Genomic DNA, 20,537 nt, shown 5'->3' on the forward strand with positions numbered 1-20,537 from the left:
ATTGGCTTCTGTAGAGCTTTAAAAATGAATATAAATGAGTTGTTGGTAGTACCTCTGCGGGTGTTACCTTTGATTGGCATGGGTGAATCCTTGGCTCCGCACTTGGGCACAGAGCTCCTGCGGTGTCCCATCTTCTTGGCGGAGCCCTTGTCGCCCCGCTTGCTGTCCAATACCCCCGAAGAGCTCTTGAACAACTTCGCCTTTGAGGGGGTGTCACCCACCTTGGGCTTCTCCGCTGCCAGCTTTTCCGATGCCACGGGTGAATCGACCTTTTCAATCTTGCTGGAACTGAGAAGATTAGATCAGGGAATCAGTAAAAAAAAAAAAGGATTGAGGCTAAGGTAATAAGGACTTCAATAAACACAATGTAAGCATACAAATAAATAATACGGCAAAGCGGTAAGCTCTAGATGTGGCAGGATGGAAAACAGGGATGGCCTTATTTGTTTACGTTAGTTAAGCAGATGTGAATAGCCATGTATATCCTTCTAAACCATCTTCTTCTCCCCACATCCTTGAACCTCACAAAAATCCAAAAATAAGAGATGCCATAGAATACAAGCAGTCAGGACTGTTGTGTGGTAATCATAACAAAAAATAAATTTTCCAAGTAGAAATCGACTTACTTGGATGAAGGTGCTAATGGCTGATTATCTCCACTATCTTCTTCATCACTGCTGTTAACCATGTCTAACTTCATCTTTGCCTCCTTTTGTTGCTTAGCCTTAGCTTCCTTTAGTTTCTCTTTTTCCTTTTCTTTAGCTTCCTTCTCCCTGGCCTCGTCTTCTTTAGCTTTCTTCTCTTTTAATTCCTTGGCTTTCGCTTCCTTTGCCTCTTTAGCTTTAGCCTCTTTTTCTCTTTCTTTTTCCCTTTCCTTCTCTTTTAATTTAGCTTCCTTCTCTCGAGCCTCTAATTCCTTTAGTGCTTTGGCCGCTTCTTTCTCCTTTAGTTCTGCCTCCCTTTCCCTTTCCCTCTGTTCTTTTTCTTTTTGTTCCTTTTCTTTAGCTTCTCTCTCTTTTAATTCTTTCAATTCTTTAGCTTCTTTTTCTTTTGCTTCTCTTTCGAGTTCTTTTTCACGCTCCTTTTCTTTTTCTTTAGCAGCTTTCAAAGCAGCCACCTTTGCTGCAGCAATTTCAGATGCCTTATCCTGCAAAATATTAAAGGTAAATGAAAACCTGTCCAATAATTAGATGAAGTTTTAAATTCCTATACATAACTTGAATGGCATCTTGGTTTACTAACCTCACTGGTGCTAGTGTGGGCGGGGCTGGATGCTGAGTGTTGTATCTTGTCCCTGTCGCGAATGAGGCTGCGCCCCGTGGAGCGTCCGCCTCTCGGGTGTGCCACCAGGGTGACACCCAGCTTGCGGTAGAACTCTTCAAAGCTGTGCAGGAACCTAGATGGACACAGATAGCAGTTTCATTCAAAAGGTACTCATCTGATCATTGAGTTACCTAATATGTCAGGCGACAATGAAATGGGAAACAAATTTTACATAAGAACTAGTCCACATTGCTAAACTTTAAGCATGTTTATATTGGATGCGATTTCTACACTAACTTTAACTAAACATGAATCGCTTACTTTTTATATGCTTGCTTGCAGAGGTTTGTCACACTATTGGTTGCCGGCTGGAATCCCAAACGATTGGCTATTCCTTTCCATTGATTCTGGTTGGTCACCCTGTTATAGCCACCTAACTTTTGGACTACCTAAAAATAAAACAAATTGTACAATGACATATTAAATCAAGTTTATATCTTAAAACAAGCAAATTTGATTCATGATGGTTGGTTAACTCGCATTGAATAATCTGTAGAGATCTATGTCCTTATTGGCGATAGTCGGCTGACGGTTAAGAGGCGTGCCGCGATCATCCATGAACTTGTAAAGCTGAGCAACGAAATGATCCTTCTCTTCTCTAGGCTCATCATCAGAACTCTGGAAGAAAAATATAATAATGAAATGTGAATATCGAAGAAAAACATCACTTCCTCATAATCCCAACTTTATTATAAGTACATAATAATAACAGTTAATTCCAGAAAAAAAAAATCATATGAATGTTCTTTGCAACCTTCTCACATAGGAAGTATTCTTTTTTACGGCGGTTTTTTCTACCCAGTAATGAACATTTGGATGATTTGTATAGTGCCGTTTTAAAACAAATCACCTCAAGGGAGCTGTACAAAAACGATCTAATAAGAGCACAAACTAATTCCTTTTTGATATCCACCCAGCACTCCTTACCGTATGTTCTTCTTTTGGTGCCTTCTAATATCAGAGATTGGTAATCATCAGGGCATCGAGGCAATATCTTGGCAGACAGCAGCCCGGAACAACGGAATACAATTCTCAATATTCCAAAGCCCTATTTAGATATATAGATAAGTGCAAAGACTGTATCCTCCGCTTAAAAAAGCGGTGTAAATATTACAAGACGTGTAAGTCCGGAATAGTAACCGGGCTTAAGGCCGGCTCAACTTTACCAATGCTGAACTGGTATGCAAGCATCTACAACTTACATCATCAGAGTCCCCATCATCGGACTGTGAGTGCGTGTCCTGGCCAAAGAGGATGTCGCGGTCCCAGTGGGGGGGCAGAACCCCTTTGTCCAGGTACTGCACTGCCGCCTCCACGCCGCCCCACTCCGCATTGTTGCTGTTGCGCCGGAACTCTTTCGCCTCTTTTTTGGGGACTGTGTAACTGAAAAATATGTAGGATTTTAGAATATAAATCTACATACGAATATGCAATTAAAATTATTAAAAATTTTGAACGCATATAAGGATAAAGTTTTTAGTGTCGCTCACCAACGGTTTTTATCTTTACGTAATTACTACTTTACACAAAACTAAAAAACTTGTTTAATTACACAAAGGTATTACAAAAATATTGTCACAAATGCTAATGACTGGTTGTTTCACAGAATTTGAACAATTCATCAAATTTCAGAGTTAATTTCCACGTTCTGTGAAAGTTCTATTCAATTTCTGTTATTGTATCAATAGGGGCCAATGTTTCACAGAACTGAAATTGAATAGAACTTTCATAGATTTTAAAAATTAACTTCCAAATTTAATCAACTGTTCAAATTCATCAAATTTGAAAGTGAAACAACTAGCCCTAAATGGTATTTCATAGATGTTATTTCAAAAATTTAGGGAGCATTTATGGTAAATTTTAGAATGCAAGCTGAAAGCAAGGCATTCTCTATTTCTAACACTGTTAAATTCATATTTCTCACCATAATACATAACTGAAATAGCATAAATTGTATGAGACCGTGTCAGGCTGGGATATATATTTCATAAAAACATTGTAAATAAAATCTCCCAAAATCATCCGAGGGATTAATAAAAATGATCAACATGTTTCTTCACCAGGAAATAGAGAATACAAAAAATTTGTACATTCATATAAGTATAATCAAATTAATAAACTATTGTTGGAAAATAAAAAAAAAAACATTTTTAAAACCCAGTCATCATAAACGGTGACCCCCTGAAGGGAATATTTATTTTTCAAAAACAATAACAAATACACCACGCTATTCTTTAAAGACTAACTATCAAATAGCCGATTCTTGTCCAACGAGCAGGAGTGCTGCACAAGTACCATGCGACTCCTGTAAGTTAGGATAGGTTTAATATACTCACTATCTTCCATCCTTGAAGGAGCGCACGAGGTAGTCCTCCTTGACCCTTATTTTGACCGTGTCCTGAGCGGAAGGGGCCACCACGAGGCCGGGGAACCAGTGACCTGACTGCGGTCGCTTTTTGTCCCCCGAGCCAGAGCATTGCACGAGCACCACGCGGCCCGTATGGGGCTCACGCTCCACCGACCCCGACGGGGGCCCCGAGGTGTCGCACGCCTCACTGTCCGAGTCATCCGACCTAGGAGACCGGTAGTCAACCAAATTAATATGGAAAAGTTGCATTTTCAATGATCTATTTCAAATTATGATAATCGATGTTTTTATAGTGGAATAATAATAATTTGAGTAAAACCTCAAATTGTAAAATTCAATCATTGAAGATAGATTAGATAGCAGCCAAAAATATGCATTAAGCAAAGGAAGATAATGTTGATAGTTCTTAGTCGAAGTACGATACAGTAAAACGTGACCAAAGTTGACATGGCCGAATTAACTCAGTGGTAGAGCAAAGGCTGAGGTTTTGGGTTCAACTCCTAGAGATGCGACCAATCTTTTTCTGTTCATATTTTTCATTTGAGAGTTATTAATATTATCTACAATAATTTCTAAAAAATTCACCCATTAGGGGTTATTCAATCAATACTGGTTTGAAAGAAAATTGATGTTGCCAATTTAAATAAGACCTTTTGACTAAGAGGGCTCAGACAGGCCAATCAAATTGATTAATTATTCAAGAAAGAATTTCGATATTTGAAAATTTTTGTTCAAATTTCAGCAGAAGTAAGATAAAACTGACCTTACTTCGAGCATAGGGACACTTTCACAACACACTTATCAATTTATCTATTACAGTAGAACCCCGCTAATTCGAACCCCGATAATTCGAAAAAACGCGTAATTCGAAATTTTCGCAAAAAAAAATTCCGCTGAAAAATTTTTTCATACAAAATTTTTTTTAATTCGAAATTCGTTAATTCGTAATTCGAAATTTATTTTTGTCCGCGCGCGAAAATTTGTTCGTGTAATTCGAAAAAATTTGATTTTTGCGAAAATAAATGATAATATTTCGTAAATCTGAATCTAAAAGTCAGCTGTGGCAGTAAAACGCCGAAAAATGTATTTTTACGTGGTTATACATCGTCCTAATTAGTATTATTATTTTGTAAATCTGAATCGATTTACACTGGAATGTCGTATTTTTTCAAATTTATTTCGAATATCCGAGTTTGAAGGGCCGAGAAAATACATTTTACGCGGATATATGTCGTAGTTTTACGAGTTTACACCAAATATCTGAATTTAAAGGGTCGGCCGCGACGAAACTCGGCTGCGAAATTTCGATTGACGCGTAAATGTATCGTATTTTTACGAATTTATTTCGAATATCTGAATTTTAAAGGGCCCGCCGTGACGGAAATCGGACGCGAAATTTCAATTTACGCGGAAATATATCGTATTTTTACTAACTTTACTTCGAATATCCGAGTTAAAAAATACGGCGCGGCGGAAATCGGCCGAAAAATTCCGATTCACGCCGAAATATGACATATTTTTACGACTTTACTTCAAATATCTGAACTTAAAAGGCCGGCCGCGACGAAAAACTGCCGATAAAATTTGATTTACGCGGAAATATATCATATTTTTACGAATTTACATCAAATATCTGAATTTAAAGGGTCGGCCGCGACGGAAATCGGCCGCGCATTCTCAATTTACACGGAAATATTTCGTATTTTTTCGAATTTATTTCGAATATCTGAATTTAAAGAGCCGGCCGCGACGGAATACGGCCGCGAATTCCCGTTTTACGAGGAAATATATCGTATTTTTACGAATTTAAATTCAAATATTTGAAATAAAGGGCCGGCCGCGACGGAAAATTACCGCGAATTCTCGATTTACGTGGAAATATAGCGTATTTTTACGAATATCTTAATTTAAAGGGTAGGCCGCGACCGAAATCGGCAGCGAATACTCGATTTACGCGTAAATATATAGCATTTTTACGAATTTATTGCGAATATCTGAATTTAAAGGGCCCGCCGCTATGGTAATCGGCCACGAAAATAAAGAAATAATTAGTTTTAATACGAATTTACAACTAAAATACCACCTGGATTTGAAGAGGCGGCCGAGAAAATCGATTTTCGGTGTATTTTTTTTTTTTTTTTTTCATAAAATTTCGAATTACGTGGGAATTCGTTAATTCGAAATTTGATTTTTGATGTCCCGTGGATTTCGAATTAACGAGGTTCTACTGTAAATGGTTTCAATATTCTATTTCAAGTTATGTTAAATACAGAAAATATCATTATAAAACCTTTTTTTCCACTAGTTAATCTTGGGAAAACATCTACGCCTCTCGGTTAATCTCATTTCCCTGCAAAATGTCTAGCGTCGATCAGACTGTAACCGGACAAAACAGAACATGAACACGAACAAATAAACATATTTTCTTTATAATGCAAAAAGAATTAATAAAATTGATTGATATTTGTCTAAATTAGAGTGTTTAATTTTTCCTCTAAATTAATCAATATGTGTGTAGCAATTTACATTAATTTTTGCAAAAATTGATTAGCATTAAAACGGTTAAAATAATCGTTGGTTCTTTTTCTGTTAATTCTTGCCAAAATTTGATGGTTTTAATTTGTCGATACTAGCTGGGAGTTGGTTATATAATTTTACTGTAGTATTACACTTATATCTTAGGTATATTTAGCTTATCTATTTGCTTTGCTCTAGTTTTATGATTATGTGACCTGATGAACCAGAATATTTTTCGAATAGTTTTTTTGTATTATCTTTACTTATGTTCTGTTTTGTCGTGGAACAGTTAAAATCAGAGGCGTAAATAGAAATTCTCTTACTGCGTCCTGTTGTTCCGGCGCCCCCGGCGGCCTGAGGAGCCGATGACGGGGTTCCCGAAATGCTCCGGGTGCGTCAGGGGCAGCTGGTCCAGGGTCTCGCTCTCGGCAAAGTGGCGCCCGCTCTTCAGGCAGAGGGCGCTACGGCGGAGGGTCGTGATGTCACCGTCGTCAAAAACTACATAAACATAATTTTATTTTTCATAAATTATTAAATAGTTCCCAACTGACCGAAACCAAAACCTCACAACATACCCGATTGGGGTTTTTCGTGAGGCCAATAAGAGCGGGGATGGGGAGCAGATGAGACAGAGAATGTTTGGCAAGGACCAGCTCCTTAGGTCTGGTAAAATGCAATTTTTTTCAATTCTAACCTATGATCACCACTCCTTTCATACCAAAACCTTTACTCTTATTATTAGTTTGTAGCCACCTAATAATTGGAACACCAATATATATTTCTGCTGAATTGTTACAAAGACTAAATCGACTAAATAGACTAAGGACGAATTGTTTCGGAGAATTTGAACAATTCATCAAATTTCAACGTCCATTTCCGGGTTCTGTGAAAGTCCTATTCAACTTCTGTTAACATATCATTATAGGCTATTTGCTTGTCAGAACTGAAATAAAAACAGAACTTGAAAAAATCTTTCGCATAACTGGAAAATGAACGTTGAAATTTGATGAATTGTTCAAATTCTTCGAAACAACCCATCCTAAATCGTAAAAAATCACAGATGCATTCAACTCATTATTTTGTACCAAGTATTTCAAAAAGTAATAAAAAAATCTAAAAGTCTATCAAAATTACATTTACTAACAATAAGTCAACTCCTTACAGCTGGTGATAAAATCAAAAGATTAATTTAACCTTCCAGCGGGCGCGCTGTCGTAAAATTTACGACAAACGAGCCTTATCGCTTCCCCCACTCTTGCGACTTAGTTGTAATAATCGAGCTTCGAGCTATGCTAGAGTCAAATCAAATGTCAAACATTTACCGCAAGATATAAATGCTTTTCTCAAAGTGAATTCAGTAGGGCAGTTGAACCGATAACAGAAGAAGAAAACAGAAGCTTTCCAAAATGCGGTGTTTGTCGGTTATGTGCACTGGATAAGAAAAGATCCTCAGCATCAATGAAGTGTTGCCGTTGCCAGTCCTTTACATGCAAGAACCATTCTTCAGTTGAGGTGGTTTGTAACAATTGTAAGGATGAGAATATTGATTCTGACTAAATAGGTCGATACAATATTTTGTTTTGAAATATTAACATGTTTAGAGTGTTGCTTCGTTTTTTTTAAGAAAGTCAAATATTTTTTTTTAAGTAATGCCTATTATGATTTTTCATATCCTTAAAGAAATTCCCTAATGTTTGTATAAAGAAAACACCACTTACATGGAGAAAACTTGATGACGTAAAATTTACGACAAGCGCCCGCTCAAGGGAAATTTCTCAACGCGCCCGCTGGAAGGTTAAGTATTTTATAGAATAAAGTATTCCCTTAACCCAAATATTATAAATAACCTAGCTTAAGTTATACATTTTTAGTTCTGAAGATGACTAAAACATGATGAAATCAGGCAGGTCCAAATAAATAAGTAGAACAAAGTTAATCGTAATACAGTCACAAAATCGTTATATTCCTTACTGTTATGTCGAGAAATATGATCTAAACGATGTTAGAAAGTGAAAACACCACGCTTTACATTCAAATATAAATGTTAACCAATGAATAATTAAAATTTGCACCTTTATGAAGCCAAAGGTACCGACCGCAATTAGAAAAAAAAACTTATGAGACTATTTTTTTACTAATTATTTTTATATAAAATGACCAAAAATGGAACTTTAACGTTTGTAATACATCTATATAAATATTCGTTTGTTCAAAATCTTAAATCTCCGAAAATTCTACACCGATTTCACTGAAATTTTGACACAACGTTGCATTCTAATACGCATATGTTTTTATATACCTTATTATACAGGGTGTATCGGCACGTACCCGACAAACTTTAACCAGCTATTCCTTAGCAAATTTGGAGTAAAAAATCTTATGTGCACTTTGCTGTCCGGTAACGTTTTTTTTTAATAAAAAATTTATTATTCATATTTTCACCACATGTCACCACTGTTTTATCCTTTGACAAAGTTTGAAAACCCATCTGGCAAATATTTTATTCGAATTCCGTTGAATAATGCACGTGTGTACCTATATTGGCGCACGTTTACAGTCACAACGAAATAGCACGGCACCATTCGTCTCATTTTTAACTATTATTATTTAGTGTGTGCGAAAGAGCGAAGACGCTTTTTGACATACTTGCTTATAACAGCTGTTTAACACGAAACGCAATGCCAATGACAGTGATGTAGTGTGGAAATTTTAAATTTTTTTGTTTTTAATTGAAAAAAAAAATGCTACCGGACAGCAAAGTGCCCATAACATTTTTACTCCAAATGTGCTAAGGAATAGCTGGTTAAAGTTTGTCGGGTTAGTGCCGATACACCCTGTATACACGGTGTCCGGAAACTCGTAGTACAAGCGGGAAACTGGCGAATCTACATCACATTTGGAGACGATTTTGTAGTATAATTTTTTTGATTTGAGCTTTCGTCTTCGAGTAAATCGAGTCAGAAGTTGATTTTTTTTTTGATCAAATTCTTATAAATTATTACTGAAGATCAAAATACCCAACTAATTAAAACTATTTAAAAGTAAAACAAATAAAGAAACCCGGATTTAAAGCATTATTTAGAAATCACCCTTCATTTAATCCGGTGTAATCATAAAATATTTCTGCTCTGCAGGGTTAAAACATCTGTTCTTCTAATATTCATACCTATCTCTGACATATTCGCAAAATATAGCTTTCTCTAGTATGTTGGGTTCTACTAACATATGAAGAAAAGAGACGCACGATAGTTTTTAAAAAAGTGAACAGTATTCTAAGCAGATGTCCCATTTCTGTTAAATCATAAGTAGGTCAGTGTTGATTTATGGGTCGCCGCAGGTAGCCGTATTTATGGGATTGTTTATACATTGTTTAAGTTTTCTCGTTAATTTAAACATAAAAGCGAATTGTGGGCGGAATTTGTGTTTTAAAACGCGTTATTATTGTTATGATATTGATACTTTCAGATTTATCATCGATGCCTTCGACTTGAAAACAGTTGTACGTTTTTAATTATTTGATTTTGAGACTTATCATCGAGCCTTTGACGAGGTAAAAATTAACTCCGACATGATTCAAATAGTGCAATAATCAATCATCAGACGGACCCAACTGTGCTTGGAAGTTAACTGTGAACATTTTAAATAATTTTTGTGACTGATTTTGTGTGAATTAGAGCTCATCGCTACATATTGTGAGTACCTACCTATGCTACTAATAATTCCTATCCGTTGCGTCGACGTCGTCACATTGAATAACGAAAAAAAATTTAACCCTCAAATAGCCGAAAAATATTGGTTTTTCGTTTTTTTTTTTTTGTGAAAATGTTCAAATCAAAAAACTTTATGTTTATTTGGGTTCCCAAGTGGTGTAGATTCTCCAGTTTCCCGCTTGTACTACGAGTTTCCGGACACCGTGTATAGTTGTCACCTGTGAAAGATAACATCGTGCTTTTTTGAAAAACAGCGCCATATGTTGGACGTAAAAGCAACATGCGATGTTGTTTCTCTATCTGCTCATCAGACTGAGCCACAGCGACATGAGGCAGGATACAGTTAGGTTGACTATGTTTTTCTATATTTTAGTTACCAGTATCAGTAATTTTAGTTACAAAAAATGTAAAGTTAGCCATTTAATTTTTTTTTTCATTTATGCATTCAAAATTTTAACATTTCAAAAAATTTATGTTTATTTCTAACAATAAAATTTTAAAGCGTATTTCAACACCTTCCTAAAGCAGTTTTTAATTTTTGGATAGGTTCAGAAATATTACATTTATTTGGATTTTATTGCAAAGCGGAAAAACTCCGAAATGCTGACAGAATATGGCTGAGGCTTGAGGAGTTAAGATGTCATGGTTACGCTTGCCAAAAAAAACTCCATTTTGAAAAAAAAAAATGAGGCAGAATGAAATGAAAAGAAACCCATGCGACAGTTGCTAGAATACACCAGAAGACTAATGGAAATGTCCTAAAACAACAATAATTGACCCTGGTGACTGGGAAAATGGTCAGCTGTAGCAAGCTAGACGGCAATTTAGTAATTGAGTTTATGTAAAATAACCCAACCCGTTGGTGTACAAAGCTTTGGTGCTCGAGTTTAGGCATGTGGCGGTCTACTGAATTTGACATAAGAATATCGGCGAATTATAGAACTCGATTTTGAGCTTTTTTGTAAAAATAATGGCAGATTATATGGAGTAGTTGCCGGCTATCGAGAGGCAGATTGCTGATAGGACGCTGTTGGAAGACAAACTGCAAATTTTGTAAAAAAAATTTAAAACTTACCGACAGTGTACTGACTGCAGTCCTGTATTTTGGTGATGATGGCCTCCACCATTTCTTTTTTATCCTGGCGCACCTCCACGGTGTTGCCAACGCGGAGGGTGCCCTTCAACACTTCATCCGTCACGGTGCTTGCGGAACCGACACTCGGCCCGGACTTAAAGCTTATCTGGAACGGGGAAAATATGATTATTACTCTAGCAACACAGCAATAATGTTTGGGTAGGTACTAAAATAAGTATGACTAAGTTTAGACATGGGGAATATATATATATTTTTTTTATTTAGTTACTTTTTTAAATAATTAGGTACATTTTTGTATGGCACATGAAAAAAAAAAAAAAAAATTAAAACAGATCATTGAAGTCCTCCTCACTAGGAGATCCTGTGCTGAGGGAGACTATATATGTTAGTATACGTTTTCAGCGACTAAGATGATGTTTTTAACTGGTAACTTTAGGTAGGTACTAAATTAAGCTTCAGAGTTAAGATTTTTTAATGAGCGCGGGCGAATCCAAAACTGAACATCTTGCAAGACATTTTTTTTGTAAACACGCCATCCCTCGAGTGGTTAAGCGGCGTGGTGAACAAAACTAACTCTCATATGCGACTCTCGTCACTAGACTGTACTCATGTGTGTAAGCCAAAGATATTAGAAGAACGAGATGTGCTATGAGCAGTTCATACTGTGTGGAATTGTTTTGCCCAGTGTCGCCGGTTTTGTTCACCAATACTACTGCACACCTTCGCTTACGCTAAGGTATCCGCACTAATACAGAGAACAGATTTCTGTGCGTACACGTCCCGATAGTATTCAAAGTACCCTAATTAGATAGTACTCCGCCTACGGTCCGGCGGCCAACATAGCATATCTCGTTCTTCTAATATCTTTGGTGTAAGCTGTTGATCCTGCTCGATCTTAGTCAGAATGTAGGAAAGTACTGAGATGCACTTGGCCAATCGGTGAATAGAACGAGAGAGGGGGTCCAGGGCAGTGCTGTGCATTGCTTTCTCTTACCAATGGTGGGCTTTGGTGTTATTTTTACATGTTTGGGTATGAAAAATTGAAAATTGCCACTTAATTATATTCTTCAGCTGATTATTGTGGGCAACTGAATAAATGAGCGTACAAGTTCTCACTTTTTTTTTCTAATATTATTTAATTCTTCTTCATGGTTCATTGTTTTTCTTAGAGTAGGCATATTTTATGGACGCACGCAACTGGTTGCAAAGACCCACAACGCTACTTAAGGGTTAATGTGTTCATAAAATGCTAAAGATTTGTGTTGTTACCTTGCATTTAATATTTCTGACGACTTTTTTGATTTTAGCCTCACAAAAGGCCCCCTTGTATTTTGCACTAACATCAGTTCCAACAGAAAGGAAAGGGGGGTCATCAGCTTGCTGAAAACGGAAATAAAATAACACTAAGAGTAGGTACTTAATTACATTTAACAAATTATTTAAAAGTTGCCGTGTGTTCTATATTAAAAACAGGGTAATAACTGTACAATAATTTACAAAGGTTTATAATAACATATTTACAATCAGCATTTTGTGCAAAATTATAATATTAAGTTTTTTTGGTGACATTGATGTCACCATTAAATTAGATCTTGTAAACAAATGTTGTAATTAAGTTTGTTTGGTGACATTGATGTCACCCTTAAATTAGATCTTGTAAACAAATGTTGTAATTAGCGAAAATTTACACAAAAATTATCTTTTTTTTTTACATAAACCCAACACAAGAGGCCCTGAGGAAAATATTTTCCCTCAAGGTATGTCATCTTTTGGGGTGCTGTGTGGGGTCGTTTTGAAGCAAAGGAAGGAGAGGAAGTTCTGGAAAGGTATGGGGGTTGGGTAGGAATCTAGGTATCGGTGTGTTGTGACCAGTGACAGACATATGAATATATCCCTCGGACTGCGGCGCAAGGCGATGTGTCGAGAGACCAGTAGGAGACGTCAAGGGATCTCCCCAAACCTGGCACGCTACGCAGCTGGTGGGGCAGGCGCATCCTGAACACACCTCTCCCGTTGAACCCGGACACCCCGCGGCAGTACCCAAGCCCGCCTCCCAAATTAAATGTGTATCAAGTCTCAATCCACATGCAGAAAAGCATAGTATACTCTTAAGATTAGTGAGTTAAATTAAAATGAACTGTAAGTTGGTAGTAAACAATAATATTTAGATTTCTTTAAAATATATTTTTAAGTTAAGTTTTTTTAACATAAATAAATTTATTTAAAAAATTAAAAATGTAAGTAGAATTTTTATAACAGAATTTGACTGTATTATGCTATAATCCAAGGCTGCCCAACCTTTTTAACAGTTGGGCAAAATTGACGATTTTAAAGTCACTGGCGGGCCACTGACTACTGACGGTTACTATTTTTGTTACCTGAGCATTTTTAATGTCTTGTTTTATGCAACAAACAAATAAACATATTGAAATTTTATTGTCGTTTATTAAAATAAAAAAATAAATAACATCTACTGCCAAATAACGAGACAACATTTTAAGTAACAAAAATCTAAATCCAAGTAATTGGTAGAATCAATGTGATTTCTGATATTGTGTTTGTTATAATTCTCCTATGTTAGGAGTCAGTTCAGATGTTGACAGTAGCAACAAATCCTTGCCCAGTTAGAGATGTGCGGTATTTATTTTTACAAAATTAAGATTAGAAAAAAACTTTTCACAAACATACGTACATTCTTCTCCAAATTCTTCTGAAGAAGTTTGTGAATTTGAAAATATTTTTTCTGCAAAAAGGTTTTTTAGTGCAGAATGATTTTGCAGTTCAGTGAGTTCCAACTAGATATTTGCAGGATAATTAATTATTTCAGTCAAACTGATTGTGAAAGGATTAACAAAATAAATTAAATTTTGTTTTGTATATTCAAAGTCCTGGAATCTGCTTTCAAACGACTGTAATAAGTATCTTATTTTAGCTTCATACTTTTTGGTGACAATATTGAGCTTATCTTTCAAATCTATGAGTATGGGAAAAAATTATTGTACTTGTATATTGAGTATGGGGAATTTACGTCTGTGAAGAGCTTTTGAACGTATGTAATTTATGTAGCGTACTACCGGCTCCATTATATCATTCAAATTTATGTCCTTTGCACACAACGCCTCCTGGTGGATGATGAAATGATACGAAAATATTTTTCGATCCAAGTAATTTTCAAATTGGCGGGTATTTTGAAAATGGTTCACGCGGGCTACTTATAATTCGTTCACGGGCCACAATGTGGCCCGCGGGCCTGGGGTTGGGCAGCCTTGCTATAATCCAATGTCAAATGATAAACTAAATGTACTTACCATAATTAAGAAACTTTTTGATTGGCTGCCACTTCAATAAAACTGAAAGTAAGGACTTTCATCTGAAAAAGAGATATAATTATTACCTAAAATATCTTTATTATATCAAAAGAATGTTATGGTTATTTATGGTACTGAGCATTTCCTGCAACATCTAACATTCACATTCAAAAATCGAACATGAATAGACTAAAGTAATCGGGATGCTTTGGCATGTCATATAATATTGTCCACAAGGAAAGAACTGTTACCAATGAGGGTTACAATATATCTAGACTTGTTATTGTCTTACGAAATTAAGATAAAATGTGACATGTAAGAAACACTCTCATGTTTCCAGTGCATTCTTAATTCAAACATTGCTCGTGTATGATGAAGATAAACATTAAAAAAATATCAAAATCAAAGATAGAACCTGGCGGCGCTTTCGGATTAAAAAGCCCGACTCAAGGCAGACTAGTTACATGCCTGGGCGTCTGACGGATTTCGAGGTGTCAAGGGATAAGTCAGTGCCGTATCATAATAGAGACGATGCTTGTTGATACTCGCTGTTACTGCTAATTTGAATGTTGTTTTACCGAAATCATATAAACAGAACTATTTTAAACCGTGGGTTTTAGTTGGCGATAGCACTAACTTTATAATTTGGCTGTTGGACGCCCAGACCTCTACTATAGTTAGCCTTGCTTTTTCTCTATGACGCATAAAATCTTTGGACGGGAAACAACTTAATTTGCGTTCATTTACAAATAAAATGTTATTCCCTGGTTTTTACTAGTGTTTGCCGAGTAATTAAAACACTCTCTCATCACATATGAGGGCATTTTAGCACTTTTTAAAGGCAATTTACAAAGAGGTAGCACACAAACTTACGCAACATGTGACGATTTAAAAGTACTACAATTGACATACTTTTTGATATTACTTAGTGCGTCAATATATATTGTAATGTCATTGAGTATTACAGAAAATAAGATCTATGAAATAATATCAGAATAAAAAAACTAATCAGAGATAGGAGAAACATTTTTACTTAGAAATCAGTTGTGAAAGAATCTTGAAGAATTGCGAGACCCAGACAGATCAACACAGAAGAAAGAGTGTAATGTAATAAAGTTTGTTCAGAGCTAGTAGGGGTTAGAACAGTACTGCTTTCCTGTATAAGCATCATCGCATACAGATCTGTCATTTTCTAGTACATAAGATTTTGTGTACTTAAAGCTTCGAGGTAAAATCGCTTATAATGGGGAAATTTAATAATTAATCCATTTAAAGGTCGTGTTAGTTGACCGAAGTACCTAGACCGGCTAAGGTGAAAGGCGTGAAAGTTCAAAGCATTGTAGTGTGAAAACATTGAAAATTGAAAGGAGTAGAATAAATGGGAGTGATGATTTGATTTTTTTAAAGTTCAGGGAGGCTTTTTCACGGTTTTCAATAGCCTATAAATTACAACCACAATTTCGAGTATGTGCTACGGTCTACTTTTTCAAATAACACTACGGATTTGAATGTGATGATTAAAATCATTACATGGAAAAATGAAGACAAAAATTTGTATGAACAACACAAATATTCGTAAAAAAACATAAAAACAGATCGTCGTTGTAAAAATAGAGTGACAGAAATTCATAATGAAATCAATGACCGAACAAAGAAAAACTTGAAATACATACTGAAAAATACTTACAAACATATAAAATCAACACATAATATGCAAACTTAATACATTAATACTGTGACACATTTCCAAATAAACGCTTCACAAAACGAACGAGAAACGCCAAACAACCATTTTTTTCTGACTCTTACTAGAATGTTGCCATATAACAAAAAATGTCACCGTCGTTTGTTCCTTTTTCACGAAAATCAATATAGAGCAAAATATACAGCATCCACCATCTATATTTATGGCATCCACATTCAGCGGAAGAATGCTGTTATTTTCTAATCTCAATTTTATATTTGAGTTACGATAACTACATACTACTAACTCCTCTACTAGTAACTACATCCTCAATAAAAATCCAAGGGGTTTTGAAAAATTAACACTTACTTCGGTTCTTATTTGCACACATTTAACATTTTTGCTTTCGTAAACTTAGGTCAGGAGTCGGCGGACAATGGCTTACGAGCCGCATACGGTTCTTTTCATGGGCATTTGCGGCTTCACCTTCACATCCACTCCGCAGCCTCATTAGAAGAGCACGATACCCGGTTGCCAAATTATCTCAAATAGTACGATCGCAATGCATATTCTGTACTTGCGTGCTCGCAATGGTACTGTAGCAAATATAACTACCCATTGAAAATAAAAGCTAGATGCCATAAAGGCAATTCACGAAAATTTTCGATAACAGCGTTGAATTCATTTGTAGGTATGAATATTATTCAAAGCAACGCTTTCATATGTCTGCATATGATATGAGCGCTTTCATATATACACCATATTACGCATTGTTTTAGCAGTCCTAGCGACACAGTGGTATTTTGTGTTTCGGCTCCGTGAAAATGATGAAATTCTGTTTACATAATGTTTGGCTCTTTTCATTAGAACGTCTGCCGACCCCTTTACCTAGGTGAAAACATTGTAAGCTTAATAGGATTACAAACAATATGGTGACCGGATAATTCAGAACTCAATTTTTGAGAATTTGATTTTTCAGGACATTAATATTTAGAATATGATAAATTTTCGAATCAAGCGTCGACGCCAGCAGACACCAGCATAAATAAACCAATCACGACGCCAGTAAGCGGTCATGACAGCATGACAGCGATGACAGCCATATGCCAGCAGTAAATATTTGTTCCAATAAATTCTTATGTACTAATAAAAGTTTTCAAACAAAAATCTTTATATACAAATAATAATGGTGTTCGTTTGTTCAAATTCTTAAATCTTCGAAAATTCTTCACCGATTACTTTAAAATTTTGACACAACTTTGCATTCAAATATGTGTTTTTATGTACTTATATTGCATAGATGTCACTCGTGACAGATAAAACATGCTTTTTTTAAACATCGCCATTTACCTAAAGTTTCTCTAATATGATTTAAGATTTTCACGGCCAAAATTTTTTTTTGTTATTTGTTTTTTGGGGTGTTATACGTGTTGCGCTAACTCTTTCTTTAGCCAACATTTCGGACAACGTTAGAGTGTCCATCATCAGGGCAGATGTGTTAGTAGAATACAATATATTATTTTTTTGTTCCTGTATTATGTGTTTCGCTTACTTCCAAACATTCAATCTGTTGTTATTTTCTCGCATTGTTTTAACAATTATTTACTATTGAGATAGATACATATTGTACATACAAAATAATGATTTTTATTTAGATGAAGAGTGATTTTGCACATTATTTAATTCCTATAATCTGAATATTCAAATGAATATAAAAGAAATTAACGTTAATATTAGACCACATGAAGTTTTACTATTTTTAACAGTTTATAAGACCTAAGCTATGGAACGCAAAAAATATTAAATACAGGTGTGTTAGGCTAATATAAATTTTGTGATATCCACTGTATCACATTTTGGGAATTAAATGAATCAATAAAATTAATCAATTCACAATTTTCGCTGCTGTCAATAAATCTGCCCATGTCTACTAGGTAGGATGTCTATACTGGGTAGGTACAATCGGATAAATATTTTCTTACTGGCAATATGTTGAAGAAATGCATAGATAATAAAAATAAAAAAAATTACACCAACGTCGGAAAATTTGCGATTCGTCGCGTGTTGGATACAACTTTTTTGGTTTTTAAGTTGAATTAAAACATCCATATCTGTTTATATTTCCAAAATGTCATCTGTAGAACAAGATGATTCTGCCGGTGCTGAAAATGGGAGTGGTACGTACATTGTAAATTAAATTTTACAAATATAAAAGTCGACGTTCGTGAAATGGCGCATGGTGTGTTATTATTTTGTTGTCATGGACTGTCGTTGGCTATAGATTTTCTTATTAATGCATTTAATTATTTTTCAGTTACCCGTCGAACACGTTCAGGTCGCCCATCCAAGAGTCCAGCGCCTGCAGCGGCTCCAAAATCTACTAGATCAAAGAAGCTAACGCAGAAACCGGTATGTTTTTTTTCCTTTAATTTAATTAACTCTAAATTGCGCTATTTAATTTTGGTAAATATTTACCTAACCGCCGCACTTTCAATAGGCACAGATTATGGAGATTACACTTCTTTTCAACGTAATTACTACTACAAACAACTATTTACGTTGGGAGAGATGGTAAAAGATTCACTAAAATTCCAGATTAACTCAATCAAAGTTCAAAATTTCCCTTATAAAACGACCCTTTTGCCGCCATTTTAGATTCTATTGTATGGATTGACGTTTGTGAAAGTTTAGTTTCAATCTAAATTACATTAACCCAAACTAAGAACCTTATAACCTATTTGCATTTACATGCTTGCAGTTTTTTTCTTGTAGTCATTTATTTATTTGGACATTCACAGTACATTTCACTACATGTTATATGGTTTTACGTATTACATTATATATAGTCATTGTTGAAATGAAGTTTAATTTCCATAATATGTGTCTAAAAGTGCGGTTAGGTTAAGTAATTACTGTTTATTTTGGTAAATATACAGAAAATAGGCACTACGCACTTTTTACTTAAAACTCTTTGTATCAGTTAGAATCTGTTAGATAATAATGAGAAGTAAGTATTTCAGTTTCCGGAAATGGAAAGTAATGCATTTTAGTAACAATTTCATTAAAAAAGACAAAAACAGATAATTTTTTATCTTATTTGTTTCTTAAAAGTTCAAATTAAGAATCTATTTTAGGATCATAGGTTAATATTTTGTGTTAAATAAAAGAAGAAAAAATACTAAACTTTCGCATCAATAACAATCACCGTCAAGCAAAAAATCGATTTTGATTTTATCAAAATAACTATTAATACATTATTTTCGATTTCCAGAAACTGAAATTCACTTGTATCTAACGGATACAAAGTGTTTTTCAAATTTATTTATCTGTACATTTTCCTTTATTTTTTATAGCGTTTTCATAATAAAGTAACACAAAATCACAATATTGTATTTATTTTACTGTTGCAAGCCCATAGTTCTAATTTTGTAAAATTATTGTTTTAGATTTTTGAAGAATCACAAACATTACAAGAAATGTCAGTGGGATTGGACAACTTCTTCGCCCAGGAAGGCATTGAAGACCAGGAAGATTTTGACATGCCAGCCAGCGATGGCAGCGAGCAGCACATTAAGAATGATTCGCCGAATGCCAACATTTCCCGTGCTTTGGACGAGGGAAGCAACGGCAGTATGGACGGAATGTTGAAGACCTGTTTTGAAGACGGTGTGAGCGGAGAACCTAACGAACCAATGGATGTCTCAATTGCGGAGGATTCTTCAATTGTTAATTTGGAATCTGAAGATGAGACAAATGACAAGGATATGATCTCATCTGATAAAGAAGCTCCTTCATCTGAAAAAGAAGCTGCCTCATCTGACAAGGAAGCCGCTTCATCCGACAAAGAACCTGCTTCTTCTGATGTTGAAGAGGTAGCAGAAGAAACTTCAGATGATGTGGAAGAGGATCGTGCTGTTGTTGATGAGCCCATGTCTGATGATGTAGTTGAAGATGCAGTTGAGGACATAGTTGAGAATGTAGTTGAGAATGTAGTTGAAGATGCAGTTGAGGACATAGTTGAGAATGTAGTTGAAGATACATTTGGAGATGCAGTTGAAGATGTAGTTGAAGCTGCAGTTAAAGATGCAGTTGAAGATGTTCTGCAAGTTGCCCAGGATCCAGCTCCTGAGGTTGTGGATCAGGCGTCAAATGCTTCCCAAGAAATGGAACAGCAAGAGAAAGAAACAACCACCATCATATCAACAGACGATGAAAAATCCAATGACAGTAAAAAAGATCAGGAAATGAAGCAGGTGGAGGTAAGATCTTGTATTTTATTCCTATAAAATGTTGGAAATTATTATAAACTAGCTGAACCCCGCCACGCAATTCTGTGGCTCATGTTGCTTTTACGTCCAACACATGGCGCTGTTTTTTCAAAAAAGGATGTTTGTCAAACAGATTACGCTGTTTGAAAAAAAACATGTTTTTACCTCTCGCAGGTGACATCTACTAATATAGGTATATAAAAACATACATATTCGAATGCAACGTTGATTGACATTTAAGATTTTGAATAAACGAACATTCA

The 20,537-nt window shown here is 35.4% G+C and overlaps 2 protein-coding genes across 4 annotated transcripts in view; one reads left to right on the top strand and one right to left on the bottom strand.

Moving 5' to 3' along the window:
• LOC149416803 (uncharacterized) overlaps window positions 1-16,129 on the bottom strand; it is a 45,729-nt gene extending 29,600 nt beyond the window's left edge. The window contains exons 1-12 of one of the 2 annotated variants that reach the window (XM_089640971.1): window positions 16,010-16,129; window positions 14,323-14,384; window positions 12,284-12,394; window positions 10,994-11,159; window positions 6,532-6,706; window positions 3,660-3,896; window positions 2,526-2,706; window positions 1,804-1,941; window positions 1,585-1,712; window positions 1,243-1,396; window positions 627-1,147; window positions 68-288 (exon numbers count right to left, since the gene is read on the bottom strand). In XM_089640971.1, the coding sequence (XP_089497097.1) occupies window positions 68-288; window positions 627-1,147; window positions 1,243-1,396; window positions 1,585-1,712; window positions 1,804-1,941; window positions 2,526-2,706; window positions 3,660-3,896; window positions 6,532-6,706; window positions 10,994-11,159; window positions 12,284-12,394; window positions 14,323-14,325 (2,035 nt within the window). In that variant the 5' untranslated portion in view covers window positions 14,326-14,384; window positions 16,010-16,129. Of the gene's footprint in view, window positions 1-52; window positions 289-626; window positions 1,148-1,242; window positions 1,397-1,584; window positions 1,713-1,803; window positions 1,942-2,525; window positions 2,707-3,659; window positions 3,897-6,531; window positions 6,707-10,993; window positions 11,160-12,283; window positions 12,395-14,322; window positions 14,385-16,009 lie in introns of both variants that reach the window. The other variant, XM_089640970.1, reaches the window with a different exon arrangement.
• A 1,917-nt stretch (window positions 16,130-18,046) lies between these two features.
• LOC149416804 (uncharacterized) overlaps window positions 18,047-20,537 on the top strand; it is a 30,255-nt gene continuing 27,764 nt past the window's right edge. For both annotated transcript variants that reach the window (XM_089640972.1, XM_089640973.1), the window contains exons 1-3: window positions 18,047-18,183; window positions 18,321-18,415; window positions 19,453-20,265. In XM_089640972.1, the coding sequence (XP_089497098.1) occupies window positions 18,135-18,183; window positions 18,321-18,415; window positions 19,453-20,265 (957 nt within the window). In that variant the 5' untranslated portion in view covers window positions 18,047-18,134. The remainder of the gene's footprint in view (window positions 18,184-18,320; window positions 18,416-19,452; window positions 20,266-20,537) is intronic.

The sequence above is a fragment of the Hesperophylax consimilis genome, chromosome 16 (assembly GCF_061612785.1).
Source record: "Hesperophylax consimilis isolate HC1 chromosome 16, BYU_Hcon_1.0, whole genome shotgun sequence".
Taxonomy (NCBI): domain Eukaryota; kingdom Metazoa; phylum Arthropoda; class Insecta; order Trichoptera; family Limnephilidae; genus Hesperophylax; species Hesperophylax consimilis.